This window comes from Micropterus dolomieu, linkage group LG20 (assembly GCF_021292245.1).
Source record: "Micropterus dolomieu isolate WLL.071019.BEF.003 ecotype Adirondacks linkage group LG20, ASM2129224v1, whole genome shotgun sequence".
Taxonomy (NCBI): Eukaryota; Metazoa; Chordata; class Actinopteri; order Centrarchiformes; family Centrarchidae; genus Micropterus; species Micropterus dolomieu.
In genome coordinates this window covers 1,208,104-1,223,652 of record NC_060169.1, presented here as the reverse complement: position 1 = coordinate 1,223,652, position 15,549 = coordinate 1,208,104, and the positions used below count along the sequence as shown (strand labels likewise).

General features: G+C 42.1%; 1 protein-coding gene across 6 annotated transcripts in view; it reads right to left on the bottom strand.

Moving 5' to 3' along the window:
- The window catches only part of LOC123958919 (SH3 and multiple ankyrin repeat domains protein 2-like), a 221,894-nt gene that overhangs the window by 50,747 nt on the left and 155,598 nt on the right, over nt 1–15,549 (bottom strand). For all 6 annotated transcript variants that reach the window (XM_046032667.1, XM_046032666.1, XM_046032668.1 and 3 more), the window contains 2 exons: nt 15,228–15,341; nt 7,437–7,518 (listed from right to left, as the gene is read on the bottom strand). In XM_046032667.1, the coding sequence (XP_045888623.1) occupies nt 7,437–7,518; nt 15,228–15,341 (196 nt within the window). The remainder of the gene's footprint in view (nt 1–7,436; nt 7,519–15,227; nt 15,342–15,549) is intronic.

Below are 15,549 nucleotides of genomic sequence, written 5' to 3'. Positions count from 1 at the left end.
CTCTATCTCTATCAGACGGTATGACAGCGGCCCCGGCAGCCCGGCGACAGCATCTCCAGAAAACAGTCGACCCCCCCCCAAAAAACAAAAAACACAAGAGAGACGACGACGAAAGAGACGCGCCCCCCTGCCCTGCCCTCCCCTCCCCTCCCCTCCCAGCTACCGCCTTGCCGCCGCAGCGGCAGCCTGTCGGCCGCCTCTCCTGTGCGGAGACGCGGAGGTGGCCGCGCCGTTACCCCCGCCTCTGCCGCTGCTGCTGCGGAGGCTCCGGCCGGCGGTGTGGGAGTGCTGCGCCGTCGAGGAGAGGCGACATCTGGCTGGTGGTGATAGCTGCTAATGGCTCATGATGAGGCGGGGAGGAAGGCTGAAGCTCGCCGGGCTTGGGGGTGGAGGGAGAGAGAGCGAGCGAGCGAGAGGAGGGAGCAGCAAAGTCTCGGTGTGGATGGATGTCTAGGTGTGCGGTGCTCTGCATTGTGCAATCACAACTACAGAAATGACTGGCTGGTAGGGAGGGTGTGTTTGTGCGTGTGTGTCTGTGTGTGAGATGGCAGAGTGGGTGTGTGACCAGCAGTGGAACAGAAGCTGGTGATGGCGGGAGGTCTGCCTTAATTACTAACTGATCAGTTAATTGATGGATTTATAATCCCACTGATGTTTGTGGGATGCGCCTGTCACCTGCCAGATCGATTCACTTTCTGTTGTTCTTTTAATGATGCAGGCTAGGGGTGTGTTACAATATTTGGCCAGGGGAAGGGCTAAAATAGAAGGTAAAAGAAACTTCAATTATCAAGAAAATCATATGCACATATTGAAGACAACACTGTCAACAGGAAGAACCTATTACTCTAACTTTCTAATCTGGCTAAATAAAACTAGGCTAACTAGAGGTAGATTGCCTTTGCGTGGCCTGGGGCAAACATTATAATAATCAAATGACCAAAAACCAGCTGACTCGCAAGGAATAAGCGTGGGTACCACAAATTCAACAAGAACAACATGAACAGAAATATCTAGAGACAGCCAACAACTTAGATTATTTATTTAATGCTGGTAGGTTGATACTCTGCTGAAGTCCTCCACGTTTCTGTCCTAAAAACAAAAGTGACATCTCTGTAGTCAGCCTGCAACTGCAGCTAAAAATGCATATTTTAGAAAATGCATGACATTATGTCTCCCACACAGTGGCAGCAGCTCCGGTTGCGGTTCCTGACCTACACTGTTGTTGATGCAATCGTGCATATAAGGAATCCAAAATGAGAGGCACTTCTTGAAGCTGTCTAATCTGACATCTTCCTCTTAGCTCAGAATGTGTTAACCTGGACAAGTTTTTCCCCCACTGGTCTTCATTTTCTGGAATATGCATAAAATGGTATGATCCATCTCTCATTTCCTGCAGTAACCACGGCCGGGCCTGGTGTGGCGAGACTGATCAGCGTCATCTAGGTTGTGAAGCAGAGCTGAGCGGGGAACCAGCTGGTTTAAGGTGCAACTTAAAGGCCAAGTTTGCTCCTCCAGCCTGAGGTGTTTGCTGTAAGGCTGCATCATTCAGCTTATATTAAGTGCAAGGATTACACTGAATAGACACGTGGGATGAGAGAGAGAGAGGAGAGAATAAAGAAGGAGAGAGAGGTGCGACTGCCATCCTAGCAACAGTTCCCTTAGCAACACAATCTGTCTAGAGAGGAAGAAGGCCTGCACTGCTGACACACTGAAGGTTATCTCCCAGCATTCCCTCACACACACACATACGCACACTCCCTCTGGCCCATATGGGGCAGCCACTGGTAATCACCCAAATCTGACATAGTGGCAGTTTCAATAGGTCAGCGCACTGCAGCGTGCAAAAGAGGGTCTGACAGTTTATTAAAGGTGTAATTTTGTTCAACAAATGATTTGGGGGGGGGGGCTGCTTTATCAAAATAAAGTGGAGCAAGCAGGATGTGGGACATGCTGTTCGACAGGCTGTATGGGATGAAGTGCAAGCTTACCCCAGGGAGCTGCCTCAATCTGGGCTCCGCCGTGGGAGGCTGTGTATTTATAGTCTGGAGGAGAGGTTCTGTATGCAAAGCAATGGCCGTTTGTTTGTCAGACATTCATCTCCTGCTGTCCACGCAAAACTTTTTATTGGAGTTTGGAGGTCTGGCTCAGGGGCGGTTAGACAGTCATGGAGCTCTTACATTGACTGATGGCCGGTGGAGAATGTAATGCACAGTAAACGATCAGTCATTGTGCACAAGGGCTTCTAACTTCTCAATGGCGTGCTCTGGATGCGGCAGAGTACTCTCAGTCACCAGCTCATTCCTCCACATGCATTCAGGCCATGTGACTCCACAACGACTCCTCAGGCACCAGCATCATCAGCATTTTATCTTAAGACAGCAGAGAGCTGATGCGTGAAGTACAAAAATCCACATCTGGCTTTCCTCCCTTTCCATTTCACCCCACTGCAGCCTCAGTCAGCAAAGAGGGATTGTCTGTTCACAAGTCAGATTTGAAGAGTAATGGGAAAAAAAGAGCGCTCCTGCAGACTATCTCAAGCTTTTAGTCTTACAGCGTCATCCGGACATGAAGCGTTGAAGAGTCAGCAACAAACACGTGGTAACAATTGTATTAACAAGAAAACTGTCTTGTTCTAAAGAGCTCCTTTTCCTTTTTAGAGATATTTTCATGCGTTTGCCTCCAAACATCTTGGAATGGAAATGAGCTCTCTCTAGATCCACAGCTACATCAAATCAAATCAAATAAAACACATGTTAACAGACATTAAACTGTATTTTAAGAATAATAAGTTATATTGTGGGGGTGCAGGTTTGCTTTGCGCTGCCACACTGTCGTCAGGACACCTTGAGGTGCAGCACAGTAGGTTTGCTGGTTCTCAGTTCAGTTTTATTTTACTTGAGCACACAATGAACCATCAGTAAGACACTATGTCCTGCCATAACCATACTCTCCATCCTTTCTGGTAATAGTATCATAATGTTCATGAGCATTACTCTATATACATTTTTTTGGCTATTCAATAATCAAGGTAATTTTCCCATCAATACACACTGATTCTCAGTCCCTACACTGCATGTTTTAAAATATACTGGCTAAATCAAGGCTATAGCCTTTACGAGCAATTATTCTTATGGTAAAGCATAATAGTTAGCATATGTGTGTTTATCCTGTTTATCTATGACATCAGTGTGCACAGGTGTGACCACCACAACCCGAGCCATAACTTAACAGTACATTGCTCACGTTTGACCTGATGGCAGGAAGCTTGACAATTAAACATTCTGCAATGAGAAATGCTTCTTTTTTTACTCTGCGAGACTGTAAAACACGAGAGGAGTGCAAGCTGTTTTGGCCAGTTAGCAGGCAGTATTAATTCAAACTGAAGCAAATCTGTTCCCTCAAACAGACGTAAGGCGTATGGCTGAAGTGCCCCCACCCTAGGTTTGTTTGATTACACTTCATGTCTGATCATCTTTACTTCTAGTAGACACCTGCCAGACAGTAGCTCCCATTCAGAGGCCATGTCCTAATTCCAGTGTGTTTAAATTACACTACTTTTGAGCCAACAATAAATGAATTATTTAATGACTCAATATTTCTCAAATGTGCTCTCTACCGTTTCGTTAATAGACAGCTGTAATGTGAAATATACAATCAAATCAGCCTTTCTCAAAGTACGCCACTGGTCATGGTCCAGCTCTTTTCCTGTCACCTTTTCCATGTTTCTCCTTCTGTGATTGTGTGTGTGGTTTTGTCTGGGCGTGGCGTTCCCTCCTGCTCCGCAGCATCCTGCACACCTGTGACTCATCCCACTAATCAAGACTCTGCAGCCAACCCTGGCGTTTCACTCCAGTCCTCGCCAGATCACTCAATTTGCTGGTGTGGTAATTACTGTCCCTGCGATGGACTGGCGACCTGTCCAGGGTGTACTCCGCCTCTCACCCGATGTCAGCTGGGATTGGCTCCAGCCCCCCGCGACCCTGTACGCAGGATAAGCGGTTGACGATGGATGGATGGTAATTACTGTACAGCGTAGCTCTCCAACTTGTCATTCTTCTTTGTGTTTTTGGACCTCTGACTCACACTACCTGCGCTCAGGTTCACTCCAGCGCCGTTACCTGCCTCACTCTCCCCCTAAGCTCACGAGCCTTGTCGCGCTGCCCGCCTTGCTGTCCGTGCATTCGTTCAACTCTGCTTTTACAATAAACTGTGGTTACCTACTAACTAACGATCTCTCGAGTTTCGTATTTTGGTCCAGCTTTTCTTGTGAACATAACAGGTCACTGCGCTTCATTAACAAATCAGTGGATTGGTGACCAAAAGCTGAGTGACTCATTTTTCATATACTGTATGTGAACAGTGGTCACTTGGCCTGTGGGAGGATTACGTTTCAGATATATACTATAAATACTATATATTAATTCTTCTACCCGTCTATTGGGACTCTAAACAATATCTTGTTTTTGTCTCTCTTGCGACATTTAACAGCACCCCTCCATCAATTAAAAAACAATCTTTAAAGAGCAGAGGAAGGACTTAATGTGAGTCCCTTGGAAAAGTCAGCTTTCCAAAAAAATGTACAGCAATATTTTAATATCTGATATGTGTGCATATATACAGTACATTTAATACGGAACACACAATTGAAATCGTCAAGTTTCATTTCCAGTTGAGATTTCCCCTGGATCTTTGAAATCACATGGGTCTTGCCACAATTCACATTCGGCCAACCAACCAGCCTTCGTCCCTGCACTGGGTGAGAGATGGTGGAGATGGTTCACCTTGACCCATATTTGACACTACCAGCATGTTCAGAGTCCTGCCAGAGGAAATCCAGCAGAGTAATGACGGGAAATGCCACACCGTCCTTCTCAACGCAAACATTTCCAGGTTTTATATATTATAATGTATGGGCCTGAAATTTTATCTGGCAGTGTGGTGCACTGCACGCTCCATTTCTTCCATTAGCTGATGAAAAAGGACAGACGCGGACTTAAAATGTAAGTGACAAATATATGAAACAGCTCCTCAGACGACAAAAAGGTTCATTTCCAGATGCAAGAGGTGACAAAAGTCAGTGGTGGATTCTGATCATTTATTTAAGTGAAATTATTAAAACCACAATGTTAAAATACTCCATTACAAGTGAAAGTCCTGCATTTGAAATGTTTCTTACTAAAAGTATTATCGGTATAATGTAGTTACACAAACTCATTGCGCACAATGGCCCCTTGCAAATTACAGTTACATTATTATATTATACAGGATTTTACATTAACTGATTATTTTTCATGAATTCAGTAACATAATAAAAGCATTTTCATGTTGCAGCTGCTCAATTCTGACCTAATTTTAACTGCTTTGAATCCTGTTAGGTAGTTTCATCTAATGTATGTACTGCTTCACTTTACATGTTTTGTCACCTCTTGTATATGGAAACAAATCTCGTCTGTGTCATTGTGCCTTTTCTTCTACACAATAAAACTGCTTGGCTCTTTTCAAGCTTTTAAGATTTCTACCTTGTTGTGTATTTATTCATTCAGAAATCAGATGAATAAGTGTGGAGCCATTTCTTGATCAACCTGAGGGCAAACCTTTTCATTCTGGTAAATGTGAGGAAATTAACAGCTGCATCCTGTGTGTTCTGGATAAAAACTGGATGAATTTAAAGGACATTCACTGCCACTAAATGTCACATTAGAGCACGAGCATCTCAGGCCAAAACAAACAAGCGCTTCAACCAACCACACTCCGTTGAGAAAACTTTTCCTCGCAGAGCAACGTAAAATACACTTCATTCAAACTGCACGGAAACAAAATACTACTCACCAAAACTGTCTTTGTTAGTCTTTCCACTGTTGCAACAATCACCTGTCTGGGTTGGTTGAAATAAACTCTCAGCCAGCAGCCGTGAAAAAGGGTGCAATGAAACCCTCAACACAGCATACTCCACTACAACATCATGGAAAGGATCCCTATAGAGACAGACCTTTTTGTTATGCCGTACTGATAAATAGCTGCGAGTTACACTATCAGCGTAACACACCTGAATCTCTGAACAATCTGTAGGCAGGGGAGTTGCACTGTGGGTAATGTAGGAGGAGCCAGGCTTTGACAAGAAATAAAAAAGACAACATCTCTGGTTCCATGGCATTGATTTCAATACTTTTTGAAAAACTTTCGGCCGTGAGTCTGACACTGACACAGTGTAAGTCAGTGGAGTACTCTTTCTAAAGTTGGTTCCCCCTTCTCAAATGAGACCATTTGCTGCTTTTCTCTGTTTTATTTAATAGTAAACTCAATCTCTTTGAGCTGTTGCTCGAAGTTAATTTTTTCAGCATTTTCTTAATTTGGAGACCAAATTAAATGATCATCCAACAAAAAGGACTGATCAATATTGATGAAGAAATATTACTTACAGCCCTAATATCATCATTATCAATTCTAAATTTGTAGATATAATGAGAATTGACTGCTCAGTACTCAGACTACTCATCTCTATTTAATGCAATTTTTAGTTTCATTTTCCCTCTGCAGCTCCATCAGACAGGCTGAGGAAGGCCATAAATTCAGCCTAGGCATTCACTGTTTCCATGTATGGGTCAAAACCACTGCACATGTCCTGCAATGCAAACCGCTGCGTGCCTGACGATATTAGACAAATGACCTTTCTGTGATCTAACACAAACCAGAGCTCATTCATACTCATGTCTGCCAAAGATATTCAGTCACTGATTCTTCAGAATAGTTATTGTTCACAATGGAGAATATACTTCAAGTGCAATGTGTCTCAGCCATCTCTCTTTCTCTCTCTCTCACACACCCAAACAGAGGAGTACACATTATCTTCATCTCTAATGAAGCTGGTATTGAAGTGGATGTGACAGAAGAGAAAAGTGGAGCAGAATAACATTAAACCAGAAGACGGTGGAAACCTCGGGACTCGACGTCAAGTGCCATTAGACAGGACGTTTTACTTGGCTGAAAGGACAGATTTGCATCTTAAAATCCCTGTTTTTTCCTGTTATAGCTTTTCCCTTTCTGTCCTCAAGAACAGAAGAAAATGTTCAAATGCTGATGAAGATTATAAATGAAACAGCTCCATATAAAGACAAAGAGTTGATTAGTATGTAGATTTTACATTTGTGTTTAGGTTTCATTGCATCCGAGATATTGTAAATATTAAGACAACAAAAAGCCTCCTGAAACTAAAAGAAAAACCTTTTTAAAAGCTTTAAAGACTGTCTTTAGTTTGTGAGGTGTGGAAAAAAACTGCTGTACAGTAAGAATGCTTTAAAAAAAAAAAGACTTTGATCAATTAACAACATGCAAAGTGAATGAACAGAACAATCTTTATCAATGTGGTTTGACCACATTTGTGCACAGTAGTGCATGTGCATATATGTATATAAACAAGCGTTTGTGTGAGGTCTTACCTGGAGGCATCAAAGCTGTCGTAGGAGCCCACAGTGTAGTGTCTGAAGAGCTTCCGTCTGTCAGCGCGGTCCGCTCGGGAATCTGCCAAAACACGCAGCAGAATGAGATCAATATTCACATCCCATTTGTAACCAATAACAGCAGTTTTCAAATCAATCACTGCTGTTAGGAGGATAGCAGTTTGGTGGACAGTAAATCTGTTACCCCTTGACAAATAGCTGTTTCTGCACATGTGACACTTCTGTCTGAGCTCTTTATCAGGATCCAATTCGGCATGACACAGAGAAGTTACACCTATTGTCACTCTGTACAATTCAATATATACATGCAAATACAAAAAGTATCTGTTCAGCGCTGTAAGAACATCATGCTACTTTAGCCTTTGCTCCTAACAGGAAAGAATCATAATTCTCATAGCCACAAGAGGTCCTTGTGTCTTTTTCTGATTCTGTCCATAAGTGTCCAGCCCTACAGCAAAATCAAATCCGTCCCTTGGATGCACACACACTTTAATAATAAGGATTTAAGACTTTATTATCATACAGTATATCCTGATTTATTGGCCACTTGAGGAGAAAACAAACTGTAAAGAGAATTTTACATTTAATCACATTAAAAGTCCCTGTTACAATGTCCAGCAGACACTGAGCAACATTAGCATTCATTTGTCGTTTATCTGACCACCTGACAAATGTAAGTTCATTAGTCACTCTCCTTTTATCACTATTTTTGTCTCTGACAACTCTTCAATTGCAGAAAACTGTCCAAACTGCTTGTCCCGTCTTAACTTAAGTTTCAAACATAGGAAAAATCTCATCTTCCTATTACAGGAGCAATTCCTAAACTTATGACTGTGTCCTATCCTATTTCAGATATTGTATTTTGTATCTTGATCTTGTATTTTATGAATTTAGGACAACATTCATGTTTCAGTTAGGATGATTCTGTAATAGCTAAATTCCTATCCTAAGATAATACAGTATGCAGTTAGGAAGCATGTTTCTGTAATACCAAAAATCTAACCTGAGAAGAACCTGCTGAAAGATGCTAAAACAGCTGCAGAGCCAGGTGATCATTCTCTATGGATTTGTCACTATGAGCTTTCCCATTAGTGCAACTATTTCAAATCTAAAGCCAATAATTATATAATTTCAGACAATCAGTGATTAACATCTACAGGACACGTGCAATGGCTATCACTGCATCAAACAGAGGCCTCTATTTAACATTAATCAATATAAATCGTAAAGAATATGGAAACACAGATCCAGAGGGTGGCAATATTGGGTAATAAATGGAGAAATGAGAGACTTGGCCATCGACAGCGTATGTGTCGAGGTTGACAACAGAAGAACACTTTGAATACCGGGATAATCATTACTGTGAGTGAGATCCTCAAGACACTCGCAACATTTTCTCAGTCCTCTTTCGGGCTCCGTCCTCCTTTATCTACAAAGTTCATGTATGAGTACGTACAGAAACATTAAACTTAACACTTTCATAGACTATAGAAAGTACATGACCTCCAGAGTGAAGATTCCTCCCGTCTTTGTCCGTCTCATCTATGTGTCCTATTCAGCAGCAGCTCCTCCCCCCTTTCATTCCTTCACATACTCTCTCACACCAGCTGTCACACTTTCACAGAAACTCCATCTCCTCTGATCCGGCTTAGATCTCGTCATCTTTGCAGGAACATTTTTTTTCTCCCCCCCCGTTTCTCCATCCACAGTGTCAGATTGGAGGAGGAAGGATGGGGCTGGAAGTGGATGATGTTTTTATTTATTTTTACAGAAAAGATGAACAGAGGGAGAAATAAAACAGTAATATGTGTAAGAAGACATTCTTCTGAGAGGAGAGAGAGAATAGCATATCCACCACATAGTCACACTCCATAGCAACGGCTGTCTGACTGCGGCCAGCTGGTTTCTATGGTCACAGATCAATAGCGACAGTGTATGCATGGTGTGTGTATGTGTGTGTGTGTGTGCGCGCACATATGCATAACTGAATGTGATTCATGTTGGCGTGTTGTGTGAAAACGTGCACGTTACACTGCATCTGTATTTGTGTCTTTGTTCTGTCAGCTGTTTATACTGCAAGTGTGTGTATAATGTGTGTGTGTGTGTGTGTGTGTAGCAGCAGCGGATACTGTCGGGCATCTGCGCCTCCCTGGGTTCCTTCCAGGTTTTTATTTTCCCTCCTCGCTTCCTTCACTTGTAGCTCACCTGACGACGCGAGGGAGAGAAATGCGAGAATGAGATGGAAATTGACGCAAGACATGTTTGCCAAATGGGACATTGCTCGGCCCTGCCTCTTTCTGAAACAACATCATTACCAACGGTGTGACACGTTTCACAGCTGTATCACCTGTCGTTGTCGAGTTTTCTTTTCTCAGATTATGTGAATTGCTGTTGAATTGGAAGCTATCCTATCTGTGCTTTATTTACTTTTATTTATTTATTTTTAGACACAAAAGTGGCCGTTACATTTGGTTCACAGGACAAATAGCACTAACTTGCTTATGGAATTTGTAAGTGTAGTCGTGAATAGCATATAGTGCCATGTTTCCCAAACTTAGGGTCGGGACCCAAACTGGGTCACAGGAATAAAATTGACAACAATGATACAATATGTAAATATGTGAATGAGCGTTCTTTTTTGCTACACTTGTCTGTTCAGCTGTGAGGTTTTCTCTCTCTCTTTTCCCAAACCTGATCTGTCCGTCCACATTTATACAGAATATTTATGTCTACAGTCTGTGATCGGTCATTGTCGATCCTTTGATGTCTAAACTAAAGTACAAGGACCAGTTCAAATTCAAATCAGCTTTATTGGCATGAATGTATAACAACAATATTGCCAAAGCTAGCCAGATACTTCACCGTGTATATTTTGGGGAATTGCTCAGTAATGGGGTTTTAAAATGAATAAATTGCAGAGGTATCTCCAAACGAAACATTCGCTGTATTTGAGAAAGTCCAAACATTTTTTTTCTATGCAAAGAAGAGTCCTTCAAGATGTGTTCATTCAATATGGCGCAACGTACTTGTATGAATCCGGCTTTCCAACTCCGGCATCCTGGAGAAAACATTTCAGAAACAGACTAAATGCTCAGCATGACCTCAGAATGGCACGTTAAAAAACTGAGCCCAAAGTAAAGATCATTGGTCAGATTGGTGATGATGGGAGGGGATAAGAAAACGAGAGGAGAGAAGGGGTGAGGCACAGAAAGGGGGACAGACCGTTGTTGTTTTTGTTAAGAAGAAAATGAATACGTTTGTTTTGCCCTTTATCAGCACTTTGTAAATGTATGCCAGGGAAACACCACATTTCTCTTTCAGGGCTTGAGCTGAAAAAGTTTGGGAACCAGTGATCTAGTGTATTTAAGGAAGTCGTTCATCAACAGACTTTTTAAATAGTTGTGTTATTTAAGAGCGTTAAAAATGTCACTATTGGACCTATCATCTTTTACAGTTTCATCAAATGAGCTGCAGTATCCAACATAATTACGAGCCCTGAGGCCACCTGATGCCTGAGTAAATGCTGCACGTATAGTGTGATGGAACAAAATTATCTTCCAACACACGTTGTGCATCCCCTAGAACATTTATGAGCTGCTGCTCCTGCTTTTGTGCTCTTGGTGCCAGATATGATGGTGTGAAGGTCACATGTTTTGGGAATATTTATTACAGATAGTAAGAATACAGTCATCCTCTCTGTAATACTGGACATAAACGTAATTTCATAAAAGCTCCTTTCTAAAACAAGACAGTCAAATATGAAACCACCTCTTTCCTTTGCTTATTCTACTGCGTAACTAATAGAGAGAGGCTTCAGGGCCATGAGATAAACAACACTAATTAAGGAACAGATACATTCATTTGTTACTGCGAATTTATTTTAATTCTGTCTTAACATATAAACACTGTGTCACCTGCTCTGCTGTGGTGCTTCTCCCCAACAAAAACTGTTTACGTGATCTAATAAAAACACAATGTGTTGCATGCAGCTACCACAATGAGACATACTGTGTTTCCAGTGTCTTTGAAACAAAACTGGTACAGCATCACCTGAACCTATTTTAACAGGCACCGCAGTGATGTGAAATGGCTGTGTGATCTCTAAAATGAAAAGAACTGCTGTGCACAGATAATGTGCAATACATGCATTTGTGCACACAGCATCCCTTGGGGACACCGAGGTCATGTTGCCTCCATCTTTTTGTGTGTATGAATTTGCTGGCTTTAGAAACCTGGGGGAAGTTTACACTCTGTAACATAAAACTCACGCTTGGTGGTTATTTTGTGCGTTTTTAGTCTCAGCATGTTACAATTTGACTGCTTTCAGGCCAGCAGAATAATAAATATTTTATTTATTTTTAAGGCTTCAGCATTTCTGCCCCCATGATTTTATTCCTGGTAGTGTGGAGAAGTCATTGCAACAACATTTACACCTTGATGCTGAGAAATACATTTCCAGAAGGTATAACTGAGCAGTTAACTGAAAAAACATGAGAAGTCCAAATGGCTAAAAAAACTCACGTGGTCAGACTTCTCTGAGAGTGGAAGGGTGTGTTGCGGGGGCTATTGAAAGCATTTGTTATGGCCCTGTGTGCAAAAGAAGATCTCTAAACAACCAGGATTTACTTACAGTTGCTAGCTGCCTTTAAAACTCACTAGAAATGCATTACATGTCGTGCCCTGCCACTGTGGTGTGGCATGAAGAACTGTCAGTTGAGAATTTGGTTTTCCGAAAATAACATCAGATGCTGACAAAGACTCAGGAAACAGTTTCTGAGTGCAGATGTTTACAGAAAATGTGCCTTTAGTTGATGACATTCATGTTTTTCATAGTACGCCGCTCATGACTCTTTTCAAGGGGAACTCCGCAGATTCCAGTCTGATAAATGTCCTCAAGGGATGTCCCTTGAGTCACCGTCGGTTGGGGCCGAAGAAAAGTTTGAACACAATAATGAGCATCCGTTAGTCAGTCATTTTCAGGCAGCCTTAATCTTACATTGATCAGAATTTGTGAGTAGGGGCTGACAAATATTTTGTTCTTACAGTAATACGTTTGAGCCATGCTGAGGACATTTGATTGATCTTTATATAACATAAAGTGCATAAAAATCCTCAGATGGAAACCTACTGCTGCAGTCAGGCTTCAGTGAGGTTGAGACTTCACTCTCAGCTCAGTTACACACTGAGAAGTATTCACCTAAATCTTGCTTTCTGGTCTGGGAGGCTGGTGTACCATACCTGCTTATCCACGAGCTTTGTGTGTGTGTGTGTGTGTAGGCCATGACTTTCCTCGTGTGTTTCCCCTACATAGCTCCTCAAGCGCTCTCGAGGGTCCAAACCTGAACCCTAACAAAGCATGTCTAAGCAGGGCTTAATCCTACTGCATCACATCTATTGAATTAAAGGGATTAGAAGCTAAAGGTGTTTAAGTTAAATCAGCATGTGTGTGTGTCTGTGTGGGTGTTGATGGGATAAAAAGGTAAAATACAAAACCCTAAAAGGTTGCACTTTTCACATATAAGAGAGGAAGAAGATAACTAATGTTACAATCGTTCTAACCTTGCATGTAAATTTTGAATATTTTAGACTGTGGAAGATCATCCAGTTCTGATCAGATACCAACTAACCCAAACAAAGTCTATTAGATGAGACACTCATTACACACCATAATTACACATCCAGGTCCATTCAGACAAAGTACAGTTTCCTTCTCAGACTTGCATGAAGGATTTAAGAGGACTTACTGTATATATAGAGTTACTGACTGATAGATGTACCCATCTGTTATTTGATCAGGAGTGGGAATATTGCTTTTTGGATTAAAATATTTATCTCCATACTACACTACTCTGGCTGAAAGATTCATTCAGAGGAAAATAACATGCATGAACTAAAAAGTGATCAAAATTAAACTGGCAATGCATATTTACTATGGTTTTACATTTCTTGTGAAAGGTGGAAATGACTTCTAAATTGTCTAAAAAAGGATACGAGGTTTTTTGAAAGTGGTGTTTTATATGTTTGGTGACTGAGCTAGACACATAACTATACTATAACCCAGAAATACAACTCCCATCCCTTATTTTTGTGATATTTCAAAAGTTTGCACAAAATACACAGAGAAGCAGAGAGATGGCAAAGCAACAGGTCTGTAAGATGTCTGAAAAAACGAGTAAATAATGATGGACAGATTGAAAGATGAATGTCTTGTCAGTGGTTATCCGGAAATACCCCACTTAACATCTATGCCTTGAGTGTGCAGTTGGAGCAGGGAGACGATTAGCTTAGCTTAGCACAAAGACTGGAGACACGTCCTCTGTGTAGCCTCTCTATTGGTTGCCTGGTAACCTCATGATGTTCATCACAAAGAAATGGTTATAAAAAAATAAAAGGAATAATTATAATTAAATAATTGAATAATTAAAAATGGAATAATTTAATGAGTAATTAAATAAATACAGGCTTTTAATTGACCTTAGAGGTGCAGTCGTACATTCTTTTAAACTTCAGCCAGAGTCAGGCTAGCTGTTTCCCCTTCCTTCCAGTCTGTATGCTAAGCTAACTGCCTCCTGACATCTTCTTTTCTAACTCTTGGTAAAAAAAGCAAATGGGTATATTTCCCAAAATGTCAAACTATTCTTTTAAAAGAAGAATTATCTGATGTATGGATAGCTGGATAACACATGTACGGTGGATGGATTGTTAAACCATAGAAAAATGCTGTACTTCAAACTACCTCTCCTACAACTACCTGTCAAATGGTAATCATTTCGGCAAAAAATGTATTTCTCAGTTGCCTGTTATTTCCCCAATCAGCCACAACTGTTAGGCTTCATGCAGGCCATTCACTGCTTTTGCAGCACACACACATGCGTAGCCTGCGGCCTTGGCCAAGGCTGTCTTTGAATGGGTCTTTGCAAGCCACCATACTGTGCTCCCGTTTTCTGACAGACTTTCTTTGCAGGCAGACCTGGGGGCAATTTTGATGTGGCACAGTGTGAGAGAGCTCCCAGTGCCAATGGCCTTGGGTTTGGCTTTAAAATAAGCCACCCAGAAGAAGGCAAACAGCGAGAGAGAGAAGAACTAGTTGCTCCCCATCTGCCTCCGTCTATGCTGACATACTCCTAAAAGCAGGAAGGACTAAGAGAGCGGGTGGGTGTGGGGAGTTGACTCCAGTAACACTGTTCTTTGTGATAATGTCAATAATTAAACACTGTCAGAGAACATAATACCAGACAATGAAAAAGATTGTGGAACACCAAAGAGTAGGACAGAGACAAGGATTGCCAGGCCTTCTTTAAAATCTGCTCCCTTTCAAAAACACACTGACAGCACTCACTACAAGCACAGCACAAAGACGTTGGCAACAACAAGAGAGATTGCAAGGACAAGGAAAAATGGGATGTTTATGGGGGACAGAGCATGGCGTGATATGTTCATTAGCGTGCACCCAGAGGACATCAGAGCACAGCTGAGTTAGCAGAGCAACGTAGCGCTTAGCTTTGTGCACTACCGCCTGGGGAGACAGAAAGAGACTGGGAGACAAGCCGATAGAGGAGGAGAGACACATGCAGAGCACGCACTGGAGAAAAAGGAGCCACGTGCCATCACGCTGCCTCGGGAACCTACAGCATTTAGCCTTAGCTTCTGTTCTTTGTGTCGTCCCCTCTCTCTCTCTCCACAAAACTGGGTGATGGCAAACAGCGCGTGTCCTACATAAGTCAATGTCCCACCTCCAACCGCCACACAACCCCAAGTGATTAGACTTACAGCTCCTCTCATCGGTGGCCTTGGCCGGGATCTCCTCCACACAGTCGGCTGGAAACCAGCCCACCTGGCCGTGGGCGCTGCCCTCCCAGAAACCTCCCTCTCCGATGCTCAGAACTGGACCGGGGGGGACGGAGAGTGGAGGAAAAGATAGTGACAAATGGCATCGGTTTCAGAGCACACAAGTGAAGCAACAGAACAGAGCGTCCCCAGAGATAATTTAAAGCACTGAATGCCATATTTGAATAGAAAGTGTCACAACATTAAGGCAACGGTTTCTACTTATACAAAGTGTCCAACAACTGTATTAGGTCTTTAAAACAAT